Source organism: Numenius arquata, chromosome 5 (genome assembly GCF_964106895.1).
Source record: "Numenius arquata chromosome 5, bNumArq3.hap1.1, whole genome shotgun sequence".
Classification (NCBI taxonomy): domain Eukaryota; kingdom Metazoa; phylum Chordata; class Aves; order Charadriiformes; family Scolopacidae; genus Numenius; species Numenius arquata.
The window spans coordinates 23,365,180-23,380,355 of NC_133580.1; the positions used below are offsets into that span (position 1 = coordinate 23,365,180).

Genomic DNA, 15,176 nt, shown 5'->3' on the forward strand with positions numbered 1-15,176 from the left:
ATGATTCTATGATCATAGGCACAGTGGCGTTTTTATTCTAGCTCCCCCCTTACACCTCTGGTCGTAGAGAAGTGTTGACACTTCACCAGCTTAATGCTGACCTGCTAAGTCCAGGCAGTAACTAAATTTTTCCAAAATTTTAGGGGCTTGTAGAGCAAAGGATTTGCCAGAGGCCAGATACAACATTTAGATTCAGATTCTGGGGCCAGTCTTTTTTCAGTGGTGCCCAGTGACAGGACAAGAGGGAACGGGCACAAACTGGAACATAGGAAGCTCCACCTAAACATGAGGAGGAACTTCTTTCCTGTGAGGGTGGCAGAGCCCTGGAAGAGGCTGCCCAGGGAGGTGGTGGAGTCTCCTTCTCTGGAGACATTCAAACCCCACCTGGACACATTCCTGTGCAACCTGCTCTGGGTGGACCTGCTCTGGCAGGGGGTTGGACTGGATGATCTCCAGAGGTTCCTTCCAACCCCACAGCATTCTGTGATTCTGGACTAGTTAACTTATTAACAGTTTTTGATAGCACCTGCTTCCTACCTGTGTATTACAGAGCCAAACTTTTTCATACCGAAACATACTGCTGACTGTGCACTGCATTGATAAACCACGGCAGTTCTCACAAAAAATTGCAAATTATTTAGGGCAAGGAAAAAAAATATATTTTTTTTTTTCTTTGTTCTAGCACAATAGGGTTTTCATAATCTGCCTTATGAACTACCCCAACACAAGTAATAGCCTGGCACTTACTTCACTGCCAGGAAAAGTCCAAAAGCGGTGGGGACCATGGCAGAACGGGGGAGTTTCTGTAGGCGATGCAAGGGTTAATCTGGGTAGCTTCTGCCTGTTATTCCCTCCAAGATTCACTCATGTTTTTAAATATGAGATACTTCTGCATAAACTATACCCAAATGCCTGGAGGAATTCAAACACAATGGCTAATTCTCCCAGAAGACACACATTGCATTATCTGAAAAATAACCAAAACATCCCCCAATTCTGCTATACCCCAAAATGAGAGACATGCAAAAGTCCACGGAATCCACCAAGAATTTTACCACAGCTATTTAGTAAGACAGACAACCTACCGTAATTAACAGCTAATAATAATCGTGTTTGTATAAAAATCTCATGGCCCTCAGAATGAGCCAAGTGAGACTAAAGGCATTAGAGATATTATACAGTGTAAAACTATATAATATGTATATAATATATATAAAAATATACATATTTTCAGACAGAAAGGAACTGCTAGACAGCCTGGTGTCACTGTCACCACTCATTGAAGTCACAGGGAGTCGTTACTGCAAACTGGTGTCCAGTTTGTATAGCTTCAGAAATATTTCTTGGCCTTTACTCCAAAAAAGCAAAGGGAACAGTCCTATGCCTTCATGAAATACTTGCACCCATGTTAACACAAACCTTTTTTTATTATGAAGTTACCAGGAAGATTATACGCAGATGAAATTCCTCCAGGAAAAACAAGTTCTCATCTCTGTTGTCACACAATGGATTAGCAGGGCCTACAGATAAGAATGTGAATATTTGCAAAAAGAAAAAAAAAAAAAATCATTTCCCAAGACTGGTCTATTGTGTTCGTGCACCAGAACACGGGAGCCCCAAATCCGCCTAAGCCTGCTCAAGTTCACCTCTGCATACAGCCCCCAGCATGGCTCCAGGCAAAGACATGTGCCAGGCTGAAGCCTCACATTTTAAAATGCTTTTAGCATTTTGAGTTGTTAAAAGGAGTACTCTTATTTTTATTGTGACTTCAATAAAAAAAAATAAATAAATCCCACTTTACTGTTCTTGTACAGTATAGCTTTCCTCGTGCATTTCAAGAAGGAGTTCTCCAATAAAGCCTGCAGGACTCAGATTTACATCCTAACCCACTGACAGTTTAATTACTTTCGTTGTAGGAGAAAGTATTTAATCACATACAGTCAGAAAAGCAGCCCCTTAAATACAGGCTTTTGGGCCTGCGATCCCCAATTTGAAATTCAATGAAGGAGCACGGAACAGGCATACTGTGATCCATTTCCTGATTCAGAACACTTGATATTATCAAAACAGAAAGAGTTCCACAGCTGACACACATTTTTCTAAACCATTGGTAAAATCCTTCCAGCTTTTTAAGGCCACGAAAGGAGGATTTCGGCATGCTTCGGATATGATCTAAAGGCAGTGCTAGTCAATGAGCCCTACACAGACTGACATTGTAACGCAGTGCTAATTAACAGAGTAAAAATTAAATTCTCCATCTAAAATGCTGCTTGAATTATGCTGGGATTTGCTGGTATTTTAACTTTCTCCTCAACAGTTACAACATTAAAGATTAAGTCATCACTGGTGAGTCTCAGCAATAGATGAGCATTAATGGTTCCTTATTTAAGAAAAGAAGGAGGGGAAAGAAAGACTAAAAGGAATTCTCAGACACTCATACTGGCAGTTCAGCACAAATAATAAAAAAATCAGTTGTTAAGTGTAAGTCTCAACAGTTACACACTACAGCCGACTCCCAGCACCAGCTGGACTTCTTCCCACCTCAAACTGGTATCTAACATCACAGACAAGACAGTTAAATCCAGAAACACAGCTCTTAGTCTGTTTTAGTTGGCGTATGCTGTACTAGCCTTTACACAACAGATCCTGTGAGCAGCAGAGACTCACACACAGTGAAGTGCAAGTAGCAGCTGTTGGAGCATTAGAAAATTCAAGTTTTAAAATGAACAAGTGGCCTTACAGCTACAGATGTGAAACAATAGGGTCCTAGACGGGACCTGTTACATTACACAACGACATTAATTGTGAAACAGACACAGCGTGTATGCGCATCATGTATGTATTTTATAAAAGAGCAATGTCTTCTGAAGAGCAGAGAGTAGCCAGAACACTAAAAATAAAAAATGCTGTAACAAGAGTGAGTATTTGTGCGTTTGCTTTATGAAGCTTACATTCTAATGTTTACAAAGGCCAGCACTTGTATAAGACTCTCCACTAACAAACAAATCTGGAATACATCAATTGTACAGGTAAGTCAGCCAAAAATAAGCAAATAGCTGTGCTCTTCTCTGTTTTAAGAAAGCATGCAATAGGTTTCCCCCTTCTGCCACCCCTTGTTCAGATTCCTAAATCACAGTCCAGTAACAGCACGGTATCAAACCCGGGGCACAGGTAACAGGTCGAATTTTATCACAGACTCTTTATCAATAGTTTGCAAATGTAAAAGCAGCCTTCTTTTAGCACCAAGAAGGCAGAGAAGATACGGGCATGAATAAAAAAAATAATTAAGCAATTTAAGACATCAAAAATTCAAGAAATAGCACTGTGCATATACAAATAAAATTAACATTCAATACTGCAGAGCTCATTTAAAAATGGCACCAATGGACAATATTTTACAATATGCACATTTATTTGAGGTGGGGAACTAACGCTCCACAGGTGAAAATGATAATACAAATAATAGTGCCACTGTTGGCCCATTATGGTACTACTTACAATTTAATGGAAACACTTTTAAAAATAATCTGATATGTACAAATCTTCTGGAAACTCAACAGCTTCTTCAGAACAGGAAAAAAAAAACAAAAAAACCACAAAACCTATGGTTTTCCCCCTCCCCTTTTTAGCCAGACAGTATTGCCAGAGATTGTGCTCACTTTTAAAGCACATAATCTTACTTTAAATTCAGTGCTATTTTCTTTCAAAAAGATCAGAAGTTGTACTTTTAGATAACAAAAGCATTCATGTTACAAACATTCAAAAATGGAAGCTTATGATTCTGGCAGACAATGTTGCGTATTAAATACAAACCAGCCAGCAATTACTGAACATAAAAAACTTATTCAATCATAAAAAAATACTATAATTCATCACCACAGACTTTTTACATAGTTATAAATAATAAATAGCATAACACAGTAGATTACAAACGGATTTATTTTGCCCCGTTAAAGTCTTTAAAAAGTAAAATATCTCTTGTCCTACCTCAGACTGACCAAGGTACTGTTATCAAGACTACTCATAGCTCAACTCCTTCGCCAAACAACGTGCAGAGCTCAGTTCAATCCAATCTCTTAAGTCTTCCCTTAGGAATTGCACATTCTCTTAGCTCTTTGCTCTCCACCAGCGAAGGCATCGATGCTGCAGACAGCGGCAGGTGGAACTTGGGCTGCCCGTGGCACCTCGCGAGGGAGCAGAGGCCTGGGAAAGGAGCATGGAGGGAAGCAGCAGGGAGGACAGGTTCTGGTAAGCACTCCATGGACAAGCTCTACACAAAGGACTTCTCCCTCCCACCCACCCCTCTGGTTTACATTCCCTAATTCTGTAACAATGTCCCCTAAGGCACAAAAATACCTATGACCTCAACGCCACAGGAGACATCGACGGTGCCATACGTGGTTCTCCTACACAGTAGTTTAAATAGCTTAGTTATATCTTAGATCGAGGCATGGGATTCATCTTCCTTGGCCAAATCGTGCTGAATATTGACCTAATTTCATATAATCTGTAGGATAAAGGAACGGGGGAGAGAACTATGCGGCTATTTTAATCATGTTTGTAGAGTATTATTTCTTCATTGATGGCAAAAGTGCCAGTCATGAGTTATTTTGCTGTGGGTTGGCTGGCTGGTTGTTTGTTTCTTTTAAATAGAGTGAGATTTCCAGACCTGCTGTGGTCTTCTGTAATAAAAATGACTAGCAGCACTAAGAAAAGAAAAGATTTTTTTTTTCCTCCTTTCTGTAAGAGAATTTGAGGCTAGGGACTGAAACAAACCAAGGAGAATAGTTTTACTCGATGGTAGAAGTGCCAGAAAATAAATTAGTATTTTCAAATCCTTCTGAACCAAATTATTTCCCTAGGCAGTGACCACGATAACGATATAAGTATTCTCCTAAAAATTGCAACACCAATAGGCAGAAACCTATTCTCGGAATCAAAAAGTATATGCAAGTTCCTGAAAGCAAAAAAGTTAGTATAATCTGAGCAGACACCTTGTTTAAAAAATAAATTCGCAAAACCAGACATGAATGTGGTCTACAATGTCCATTAAATGGATAAATCAAAATCACTGGAAAGTCGCCAAGGATTACAGTTACAATAATTTTTCCTTTGAATAATCCACGCATTAATGGTTCAAGGATGAGAGTTCGTTTCTCTGTCCGAGCGTACAGCAAGGGAACAGCACAGCCAGACACTGACTCAGAAGGTTAAGTCACTTCGGTGAGAGATCATCCATCAAAATGAATGAAGAGCACGAGTTTGAGCACGTTACGGGAGACTCTGTGGTTATGCTGCCTTTAGTCAGCGAGTCGGAGGAAGAGCCAACACTGCTGCTGCTCCCATCGAGAATATCTGAAGACAGGCTGGGGAGAGAGAAAAAGGTTATTTAGCAAGACAGGCACGATGACTTTGTGTGCAGAGCTAAGGTACTTCTGCCTTTGTAGAAAAGATGTAGGAGACCTATACTACCACTCAGTCTTTTCTGTAAGACTGGCAGCCCTGAAGACTCCTTGTTTTCTGTAGCATGTTATATACATATTCATGCTCCTTATGGGAATGAGGAGCAGAATTTATTTTTTTTTTTTTAACATGCAGAATAAATTATGACTGATTTTAAGCAGTTACAGAAAGGAGGTGAAAATTAATGAGAATGAAACCTTGAAAAGAAAGGAATAATAAGAATCTAATCAGCAATGCAGCAAAGATGTCATTAATTAGCTAGTATGTTCTTTAATGTTGCGCTACTCAAAGCAAGATTTTGAAACCTGTTTTTCCCTTGTAAGTAAGGAATTCCTGTTTGGATTTCCAAGTCTTGACAGAAGATTCCAGAGGGCAAGCAAATTGATGCTTTTTCAATTTAGCTGTAAGCAACATAAAACACCCCCCAACCAACTTCAAGGCACTTTCAAGCCTGTAGGTAAACTGAAATTATAGTGATACAGGGTTGATATTTTGGAATACTTAGTATCTGAGACTTGACAGAAAAGAACTCAGAAAAGAACACAAAAAAAGCTTTTTATGATCATAATACAGAAAGGAGACAGACACTATCAACATGAACTATGTAAGTGCATGAACTATTCACGCACATACTATATGACCCCCACCTACAGCATACCCAAGCGATGAAGCATCTTTGAGGCAAAGCAACTTTGCTTATGAACCAACAGGGATTTGTAACAATTATATTCAGGATAAATTTTGATACACAAAATCTAGGCTCAAGTCTGCCCAGGAATACTTGATCAAAGGAGCAGGACCATTGTCACACTACACCACAACAGGAATAGCTCCAAGTAATACACATACACAAGCTATACACAAAGTATTTTTTCTGTAAAAAAAACAAAACAAAACAAAACAAGAAATCTTGTGATAAATGCACGTTCCCTGTTTCGGCATTTCAGGGCATGTGAAATATTTTACCATGAACTGAGATCTGTCAGATGTGTAACATCTGGAGAAAGCATGTTGGTTGTTCCTTGAAAAAGTCTCTTTGGCTGACTTTCAGTTTCCATTTCACCTAAGGAAAATAGTGCAAATAATCAAACTCACTTGGGTCTCCGGAACACCGATTTAATATTTGCCTATTGAAACAGAGAGGTTTGTCCCACAATAGAGCAAAGTTCCATCTGTAAATCCTCTAATTCAGCCAACCAAGCACTTGGGTAAGACATTCATTTGATGTTAGCTTTTGTTTAACCATCCAGTCCATCCTTAATTTAACCAGTGCTCCAGCAGCATCTGAGGGGCTACAACGGCCTCAAAGACACAAAACAAGGTACCGGCTACTAAGACTACAATCAAACAAAATAATCTAAAGCAAACTAATTACCGTGACTTAAAGTTAAGTAAGCATTTGAGATAAGGCAACTGACATAAGCCAAAATACAGACATTAAAATTCTTAGTGATTATGAAAGCAGGAGCAGCAGCTTGGTTCAGAGTATCACCCCCTGTGTATAACATTGTGATGCACATGTACACTTTTATATAAGAGATGAATAGAAAAAAAAATTTGCATGTGTATACACTTCCACTTACTTGTCATGGATGAGACTATCTTTGTACCTGTAATCATCTACTGACATTAAATGTGATGGGGAGAACTCGTATAATCTGCCCTGCGAATCAGCTAGCTCATTAATAGCTTCTCTACAATAGACACACTGGAAATATCATGAACTTGCCAATAACAAGCTTAGAGAAAAATAAACAAACCTCTCAGCTACAGTATATTTTAATTTTTAGTTTGGCAACAAAAACATATGAAATGGAAGTAAGTTTTCTGGCATTTTACCTACACTTCACAGCAGTCGTGGTGTCAGTTTGAAGAGCTGGCAGACGTTAAGCATTATACAAACCTAGTATATATTAATATATGCAAAAGAATTATACTACCGCTCATTTTAGAGAAGACTGATAACTTCTCCCCCCCCCCCCCAAAAAATTTCTATTTCCATGGGGATACATTCCCTTCTCTGAAGGGAAGGAATAACAACTTCTATCAAGCAGAATGGGCAAAAAAAAATTTCTAAAATACTTGGTCTTATACAAAAATGAAGAAAACCCAAACCACCAACATAGGTAACTCTTTTGCCACTTGAAATTTGACAGCACCACTACAACACATCACAGTCTCCCAGCATTAATTCCCTAGAGCTGTGAAATGTTCTTCAACACATTGCTTTCTTCCCTCCACATATCATGGGTGTCAATTTGTTATCCCGCCACGTCTGAATATGAACCATAAAGCTACTGCTAAAATTCAGAAAATAACAGCATTATATATTTAGGAAAAGAAATTAGGTTCATTTAAATGGATTAGAAATTTTAAAATTAAGTAACATTTTGAAAATGCCTTGATATTTCCGGTAAAAAAACCACAAATTCCTATTCCACTTTGTAGAAGATATTCCGCACGTGCACATAGATAGGAAATACAGTAAAAATACCTATTCCCAATTGATCCCTGAGCTTGATAAATTTTTGATAAATTCAATTTTTATGCCTCTAAAATTCATAGAAAGTAACAGGGAAGACAGAACTGGCATCTATGAGAAAACTTGTCTCTTTCCCCCATCAATTCAATATAAATCAGACAACATTCTTTATCTGATAGGAAAAGCAGTTCCAAAAAAAAAAAAAAAACACACAATAAACAGTAACTTTTCTTGAAGGCTAAATATAATTCTCGTAAAATAAAAGGACATGGTTCTGGTGCAGTTCAGAATGCCTAAGTTAAAAAAAAAAAAAAAAATGCAGGAAGGATAAGCATAGCCAGAGGCACACTTATAAACATCTCAGTCTTACAGTTCTGCTATGGAGACTTGTTCCGGGACGTAATTTGAATATCCTTAACAGAGAATACTTCTAGGAGAGAATGCAGCTTTCCCCCCTTCAGGAGGAAAGAGCACTGATCTACTCCATTCTTCTAAACACTCACCTTCTGAACTTTCAGAGTAAAAACAAACATTCAGTACTAAGTTTAGAAGATACTGCACAATAAGCAACATTCCTAAGATGATCTGAAGGGTGTGCACTGTACAGTGGTACTCTTAGGAATGTCAGGGCTTACGAACATTCATAACATTTAATTTGATGCGGAAAAAAGTTTGCCTCTTTCAAGCAGTAGCTGCTTTTAAAAAGTTTTTCACTTTTGTGTTTTAGACTAGCTACTTTATATTATATTTTTACGTTACAACTGGCAAATTCCAGTTCAGCGTGGATACAAGTGCATTATATTTACAGAACAACAGAAAAAACATGGAAAAGAGATAAATGGATTCAGCTGCAAAACTACATCCATATTAACACAGCTGACAATGTAAATACACATACCTTTTCTTTTAATGGGGCCAAGAACACTGGGCCTGATACAGTTGATTGGACTTTGACTCCTCCTGCTAGAGAGAGAGAACACCGAGAGGCAGGTCTGCAAAGGTTCCAGCTCTGAACACCACCATCAAATCAACACAATCACATCATACGAAACGTTTTTTAAAACTATTCCTCCACAGCTGGAATGCTTAGAGAATATAAAATACATAGAGAACGACGAAGTGCTGCCTATTAGAGCAGATTATCTGCCACACAATGTCATAGTAAATTTTCTAGGGTCTTCTCCTTCCTTTAGTGCATCACATCCTCACTTCACTCCATTTCTAAATTGTGTAGTATTTACAGAAAATTTATATGCTGACAAAGTTAATAAAGTTCATTTGAAGTATCCAGGATTTTCCCCACAAGTTATCAAGTATAACTGACACAGGCTCCTACTAAAGCTACCATTAGTAAAGGCTGAACTTTAAGAGCATTTTTATGTGGCAATATTTCAGCCAGAGAAACCTAAAGTCTGTTTTAATGCTTTAACATCAGTTTTAACTAATCTTTGTGCTAGCCTTGGAATTTAAGCCAATTTATACCTGTTACTTGCAGACGCTACTTACTTGGAGAATCGCCTTGTTGGACTGGGAATAGGGCTTGGAGGCAATCCATTACTGCTCACAAACATTTGCAATGATGGGGAAAAACATTGCTGCAGAAAAAGTCACATTACGATGCTTCAGAATTTTCTTTTAAATACCCAAGTGTTTCCCCCCCACCCTCCAAACAAAACATCCTCAATTAAAGAAAAGCTAGTAACAGAATAAGGCAGAGATGATCAAATACAATCTTAAGAGGCACTGAAACTTAATTTGCAAAAATATACTGGCTAATGCAATGCTGCTCAGATTAACCTAAAATCCAAACCCACAAGAAACCTGAAAATGAAACAGACACTGTTTAGTAAATAAGATGGTTGTTTCTGTTCTTCCTCTTACATTTAGAAGTAGTAGCACTCCTCAGGAATTACTTCTTTCAAGGGGCTTATTCAAGAAACAAGTTGAGTTTACTCAAAATACATCTGACCTGAAAACGTAACACAGTATTCCAGAGTAGGACGGAGCATTTAGCTCTGTGATTCTGCAGCGAATCTGAGCTTAGCCCATAGCTAAGCATAAAGATGTTTCTGTCAAGTTATCTACTACTGCTTTGTAGTTGTGATTCCAAAGTCACAGGACCAGTCTTATCCCAGGAACACCTTTACCCAGCACTGGTATGTGGCTGCTCCATGCATCAATACTGGTAGAGGCGTGTGATAAAAATAGTAGCAGTACAAAAGCAGAACCACCAAAAAGGGTGAAAACAAGGTCAAGCAGCCCATTTTTAAATACAGTTGCCAGTTTCTCTGTGCTACACTTCAGTTTTACAGTCCTCGCTGGAAAAAGTACCTTATTTTATCTAAGATCCACCTCTTCCCTTTTTCCAGCAGGTGCCATCAGTTTTCAGTGCAAATCCAGGGTGCCCGAGTCCTCCTTCACAGTGAGTTTATGCCTTCCTTTCCAGAACCGATGGACGTATTTTCATCCTCCTCACCACACAGATATGCAGCTTCTGGTCTTTGCCTACACTCTACACATACGATACATTCTGATTTTGGTGCTTCTTCCCCAGCATCCCCCCACTCATGCAGCTGAAGATCACGTCCAACTCTGATTACTCTAAAGACCTCTTCCAGCTTCTGCAGAACCAGAGCCCTAACCCGTGCAAACCCTGCACAAAGAGCAGCAACTGAAAACACTCAGAACTGGCACACTACTTAAGCTCTGCAGCTCTATGATGGTAAGCATCTGATTCTTAGAAATCAATAAAATGTGGGTTTGGGTTGGAGGTTTTCTGTTGTTGTTTGGTTGTGGTTTTCTTTTTTAAAAAACTATCAAACAATTTGTGAAGTTACACACGTCTTCACGGTTCACCTTGGTCTAAAATTCTAAAATGTTCTTTCCATTTGGTGTTTCACTCATCCTACCTTTCCTATTCCTCTTGTCGGTGAAGGAGCAGGCGAAACTGGAATGAAGTCTATTCTCTTTGGGGAGGAAGATTTCTCAGACTTGTCCAAGTCATTGTCGCTCTGCAAATACAAGGTTTCCACCTTAACACTGGCACAGGACATTACCTTAGAACCCAAGGCACAACCTTCTAATAGAAAGTCATTGGGCCAAATGCACAAAATAGCTAAAGCAGATGAACTTAAATTCTTCTTCTATTAGTTTCACAATTAATTCCGCTCTTTCCCTTAGACTTGTCAGTTGAGTGTAAAAGTAGAATTAAATAGGAAACATCTATAAAGAGATTACCAGGCTCAAGCTTTCCTCCCATGACTGGCTTATCTGCATTGCTGTTTGCACTTCCCTAGAATACAAAAAATCCCATCAGTAGCTACAAAGAGGATAACTCCGGCTATTTTATCATCTTGTTTCAGTAACACTCACCTTTCATGTGCTGTTTCTCTGTTCATTAAATCCACTCCTTCCTCCTGCGGGAGATAAATGTCTTAAGTCTTCCCATAACATTCGATTTATCCCAGGTGCTCGGGATAACATTCATGATTCCATAATTTGCCATTAAGAATTGAAATATGAATAACAGGAGCACTCCAGAAAGGACTGCCACCAGGCCAGCTCACCGTTTCTCTTTAATGAAACAATACTTCAAAAACGCAAGGTAGTTTAAACATAACAACAACCCTTGCAAGGACTCTTCCTTGTTGAAATTAAGTCTCCAAAGAGACTCTGTTTCCTCTAGCACTTGAAAAACCCAATATGAAAGAAACTCCTATTACCTAAATACTTCAATACTATATAATACTTTTCATGCTGTTACTAAATATACAGATAAAAATTGCACTTACCCGTCTGATCTGATGAAGTCGGCTACTAGGAATACGAATAGGAGATGATGACAACAACTGAAAAAAAAGGTGACAGCCACAGTGATTAAATCACACATCAACAGCTTGCATACATCCCATTTACCACCACCTGCGTTCTTAGTGAATTAAAAATGAGCTGTACAACTACATAGGGATGACTCAAATAATGCTGCAGAAAGAAAACACTGACCTTCAAGAGAAAAGACTTGTTTTGCCACTTACAAATTCATTCTGTCACTCAGCAAGTGGCACAGATCTCAGACTTGCAAGCAGGTAGTGCTCAGCATCTCAGATACACCAATAGCTCTATATGCCGTTTAGAGAAGTAAGGCATTATAAATGAAACTACGAAAGTGATACAATTCCCTACTGCCTTGGGTAAGACGACAAACTCCTGCACTAACTTACTCAGCCAGCTGGCTATTAAAAAAGAAATCTCAATGTTTCAGCTCAGTCTTGAACACCACTCTTTAAGACTTTACTGATGCAATTTTTCAGTTGCATACAATTTTACGCATCTAATTCCTCCAGAACTTTGGCTACCAGCACATACAAATGGGCCACCAGTTCCCACTCAAGATGCCCACGTGTCTACCACAACACCTATTGATTTGGGTTCCAAAAATCTGGATTCTTATTTTTAAGAAGTCTCCTAACAGACGATTTTGAACTAAAATGCCACCTCGCTTTTTCTGAACAGAATAGAAGAAACATATTTCAGGACTTTAAAGTTCCACGGGTTCTGAGAAAAGCAATACTTAATATCCTCAGATGAGAAAGAAAAACTCTAGTGGAAAAGAGCATATAGATCTTTGAGTGGACAAGGAAATGGGGGAAAAAAGGGAACTTAACATCTTTGAAAAGTTAAATAACTGCAGTACTGTATGATACCAGACTTATATGATAGTGGGCAAAATATCACCCAGCAAATCATTTAAAGAAGAGTAATTTATTTTCTGACGTCATGTTCAGCCTTTGCAAAGAAGACCGGCCCCGTCAAAAAAAACAGGCCAAAAAAGACTTGCGACACTCGCTTTCCTTTTTACAACAAATTAAAAGATATTTCATGACTTTTAATTGTGACAGCCGTTTTCTTTTCCAACCCACAGAGAGGTCTGAATTAACTCTGAGACTGTACTTTACAGTGGGAATCACACACAGCTTCAGCTACTGTTGTCTTCTTGAGGACATACAATTAATACACCAGTATTATTTCATTGTAGGTTGCAGTTACCGGGGGGGGGGGCAGGCGGGAATAGGCATATTCTGCAGCCTGGAAGCTTGCTAGGATGCTTGGTGCAAACACAAATCAAGTCTAACTTCATTTCTGCAGCCCAATTACTTCTCGTTAGGTGTAAACAAAACATGCTTAAGATTCCTTACCATACTGTGACGGCTCATAACTGTTGTACTGTTCCTGCGAGTTCGCAACACGTAAGGTTGAAAAACCTGTGAGTTGTCACTGGTGGGAGGGGGGGAAGAAAAAAAAGTTTTGTGAAGAACTTTCTCAGGCGTGCTTTGCGTAAAGCTACACAGCGCTACGAGACACGTCCCCAGCCCCACTGCGCTGCAAACATCCATTTTGTTTCGGCAGAAGCGCCGTTTCCAGGGAAGGGCCCGTCAGGCGCCTTCCTGCTGCCGGCCCGCGGCGGTCAGCGCCAGGAACCCAGAAACCAGCGACGCCTTTCAGCGGCCGCCACCGCGCACCGACAGCGGGGCCTGCAGGAAGGGGGGGCCGACGGCGGGGCCGGGCCCGCTCCCAGGCCGCAGGGGCCGGTGCTGCCGAGCCCACCCCCCGCCGGGTCGTACGCTGCCGCCGCCGCCCCGCCGCGGGCCGGCCGGGCCGCGCTCACCTGAGCCCGTGGATGAGGGGGGCGCTGTTCGATCGCCTCAGGCCGCCCCCGTCGCCCGGCGCCGCGGCGCTCCCCGCCGGCAGCTCCAGGTCCAGCTCCATTTTCTCCTGAGCCATCGCGGCGGCGCCTCCGGCTCCCCCCGCTCCGCCGCGACGCCCATTCACTGCCGGCGGACGACGCGGCTCCTCATGCCGCCGCTCCCCCTGGACAGGCGCGCCGCGGCCGCCGCTACAGGCCCCGCGGGCGGCGCCGCAGGCAGAAGCCGGGGGCGCGCCGAGCCCGGCGAGGGGGGCGGCCCCAGCAGCGCCCCATGCCGGGGCCGGCCCGTTCCCCCAGCCGCTCCCGCCGACGGACGACCTCCCCGCTCCCGCTGCCGCCGCCAGGGAGCGAGCGTCTCGGGCCGAACACCCCCCGGCGCCCGCCGCCGCCGCGCAGCGCGCATGCGCGGGAAGCGGGGCGGAGGCAAAGCTGCCCGCCTCCCGCCGCGCATGCGTGCAGTCACCGCGTCCCGCCACTGCGCACGCACGCGACACCCGCATCGGGCCCCTCCCGCGTCCCAGTTCCGGCGGCGAGGCCGCGCGCGCGCCGAGTGGCTGACGGGGCGGGGCGTGTGTTTGAAATGGGACAATGGGCGCCGAGACGCAGGGGCGCGTCAGGCGGGGGTGGGGGGGGCGCGGCGCGGCCTGTCTCGGTCCGCGGGTTCGAGTCTGGCAGCTGCCAGAAAGCCAGGTGCGTGCGGAGCCGGGTGACTGCCGGCCCGGGCTCGGGCCCCGTTACCGGTGAAAGGGCTTTTTGCAGCCCTGCTCGGGGTTAGGTCCTCCCTTTTCACCTTAAATGTTGAAAAGCCCCTCCCCAGTGTTTTTCCCAGCTGTGTTTTGCTGCTGAAGAATGTACTGTGTTTTTAATGAGTAATGAGAACACAAGCCTCTATGCCATTCTCAGAAATCTGGCATAAAGTTCGTTATGAGACATGTGGCCCCTCGTTCTTGGCTGTGTTTAGGTTTTGGAGTGACCTTTACAATTCCATTCCAAGTGATAAAAGTATCTAAGTTTGTGCTCACCGGTTTTTATTTTCCAATATTTTTCTGTAACAACAATAGCAACATACACATTTGTCTCTTACATTCCAGGGGATCTTCAGGATCTTCACCGGCACCAAATGTAAACCAAAGGTTTTCATTTTCTTCTAGCAAACAGCAATTCTTTTTCCAGAGCACCAGGTACAGAAACAGTTAAGAAGCAGAAGTTCGGATTTTTTCATCATTTCAACTTTCTGAAATGGAACACAGTTGTATGAATTACTCTCCTACTTCAAAGCAACTGAAGGTAGACGTTCCTAGATAACCGAGTATAACTATTGCCTATATAGCCTGCTAGTTATTACAGTACTTCCTTTTATTTTTCGTTAACTAAGACTGACTCGAGCGTATTCCATTTTTCTGCCTTCAGAGACAGTGTTTATGTCTCATCAACCATTTCTGTTGTTGCTCACATTTCTTGTACTACGCTGACACTGTTAGTGAAGAACGTTGTGCCTAAGGGGTACCTGGGAGGCGTTAACAGCCC

At 41.8% G+C, this 15,176-nt stretch overlaps 1 protein-coding gene and 1 non-coding gene across 8 annotated transcripts; both read right to left on the reverse strand.

The window, feature by feature from the left end:
* Positions 1 to 2,925: 2,925 nt before the first annotated feature.
* On the reverse strand, positions 2,926 to 13,726 carry PABIR2 (PABIR family member 2). Of its 7 annotated transcripts, none has more exons than XM_074148130.1 (10): positions 13,611 to 13,726; positions 13,141 to 13,219; positions 11,737 to 11,793; positions 11,318 to 11,361; positions 11,183 to 11,237; positions 10,855 to 10,956; positions 9,452 to 9,540; positions 8,844 to 8,908; positions 6,430 to 6,526; positions 2,926 to 5,366 (listed from the first exon to the last, which is right to left on the reverse strand). In XM_074148130.1, exons 1-10 carry the CDS (start codon positions 13,724 to 13,726, stop codon positions 5,216 to 5,218), a joined length of 855 nt encoding a protein of 284 aa, XP_074004231.1. In that variant the 3' UTR covers positions 2,926 to 5,215. The 7 variants fall into 7 exon arrangements, with proteins under 7 accessions (XP_074004231.1, XP_074004228.1, XP_074004233.1 ...); XM_074148127.1 differs by having other exon boundaries at positions 11,737 to 11,800; positions 13,136 to 13,219; XM_074148131.1 differs by having other exon boundaries at positions 5,216 to 5,366; positions 8,844 to 8,905.
* LOC141465146 (small nucleolar RNA U109) lies at positions 5,451 to 5,598 on the reverse strand. Its single transcript, XR_012463276.1, has one exon. It is a non-coding gene; the product is annotated as a small nucleolar RNA U109 (small nucleolar RNA).
* Positions 13,727 to 15,176: the final 1,450 nt, after the last annotated feature.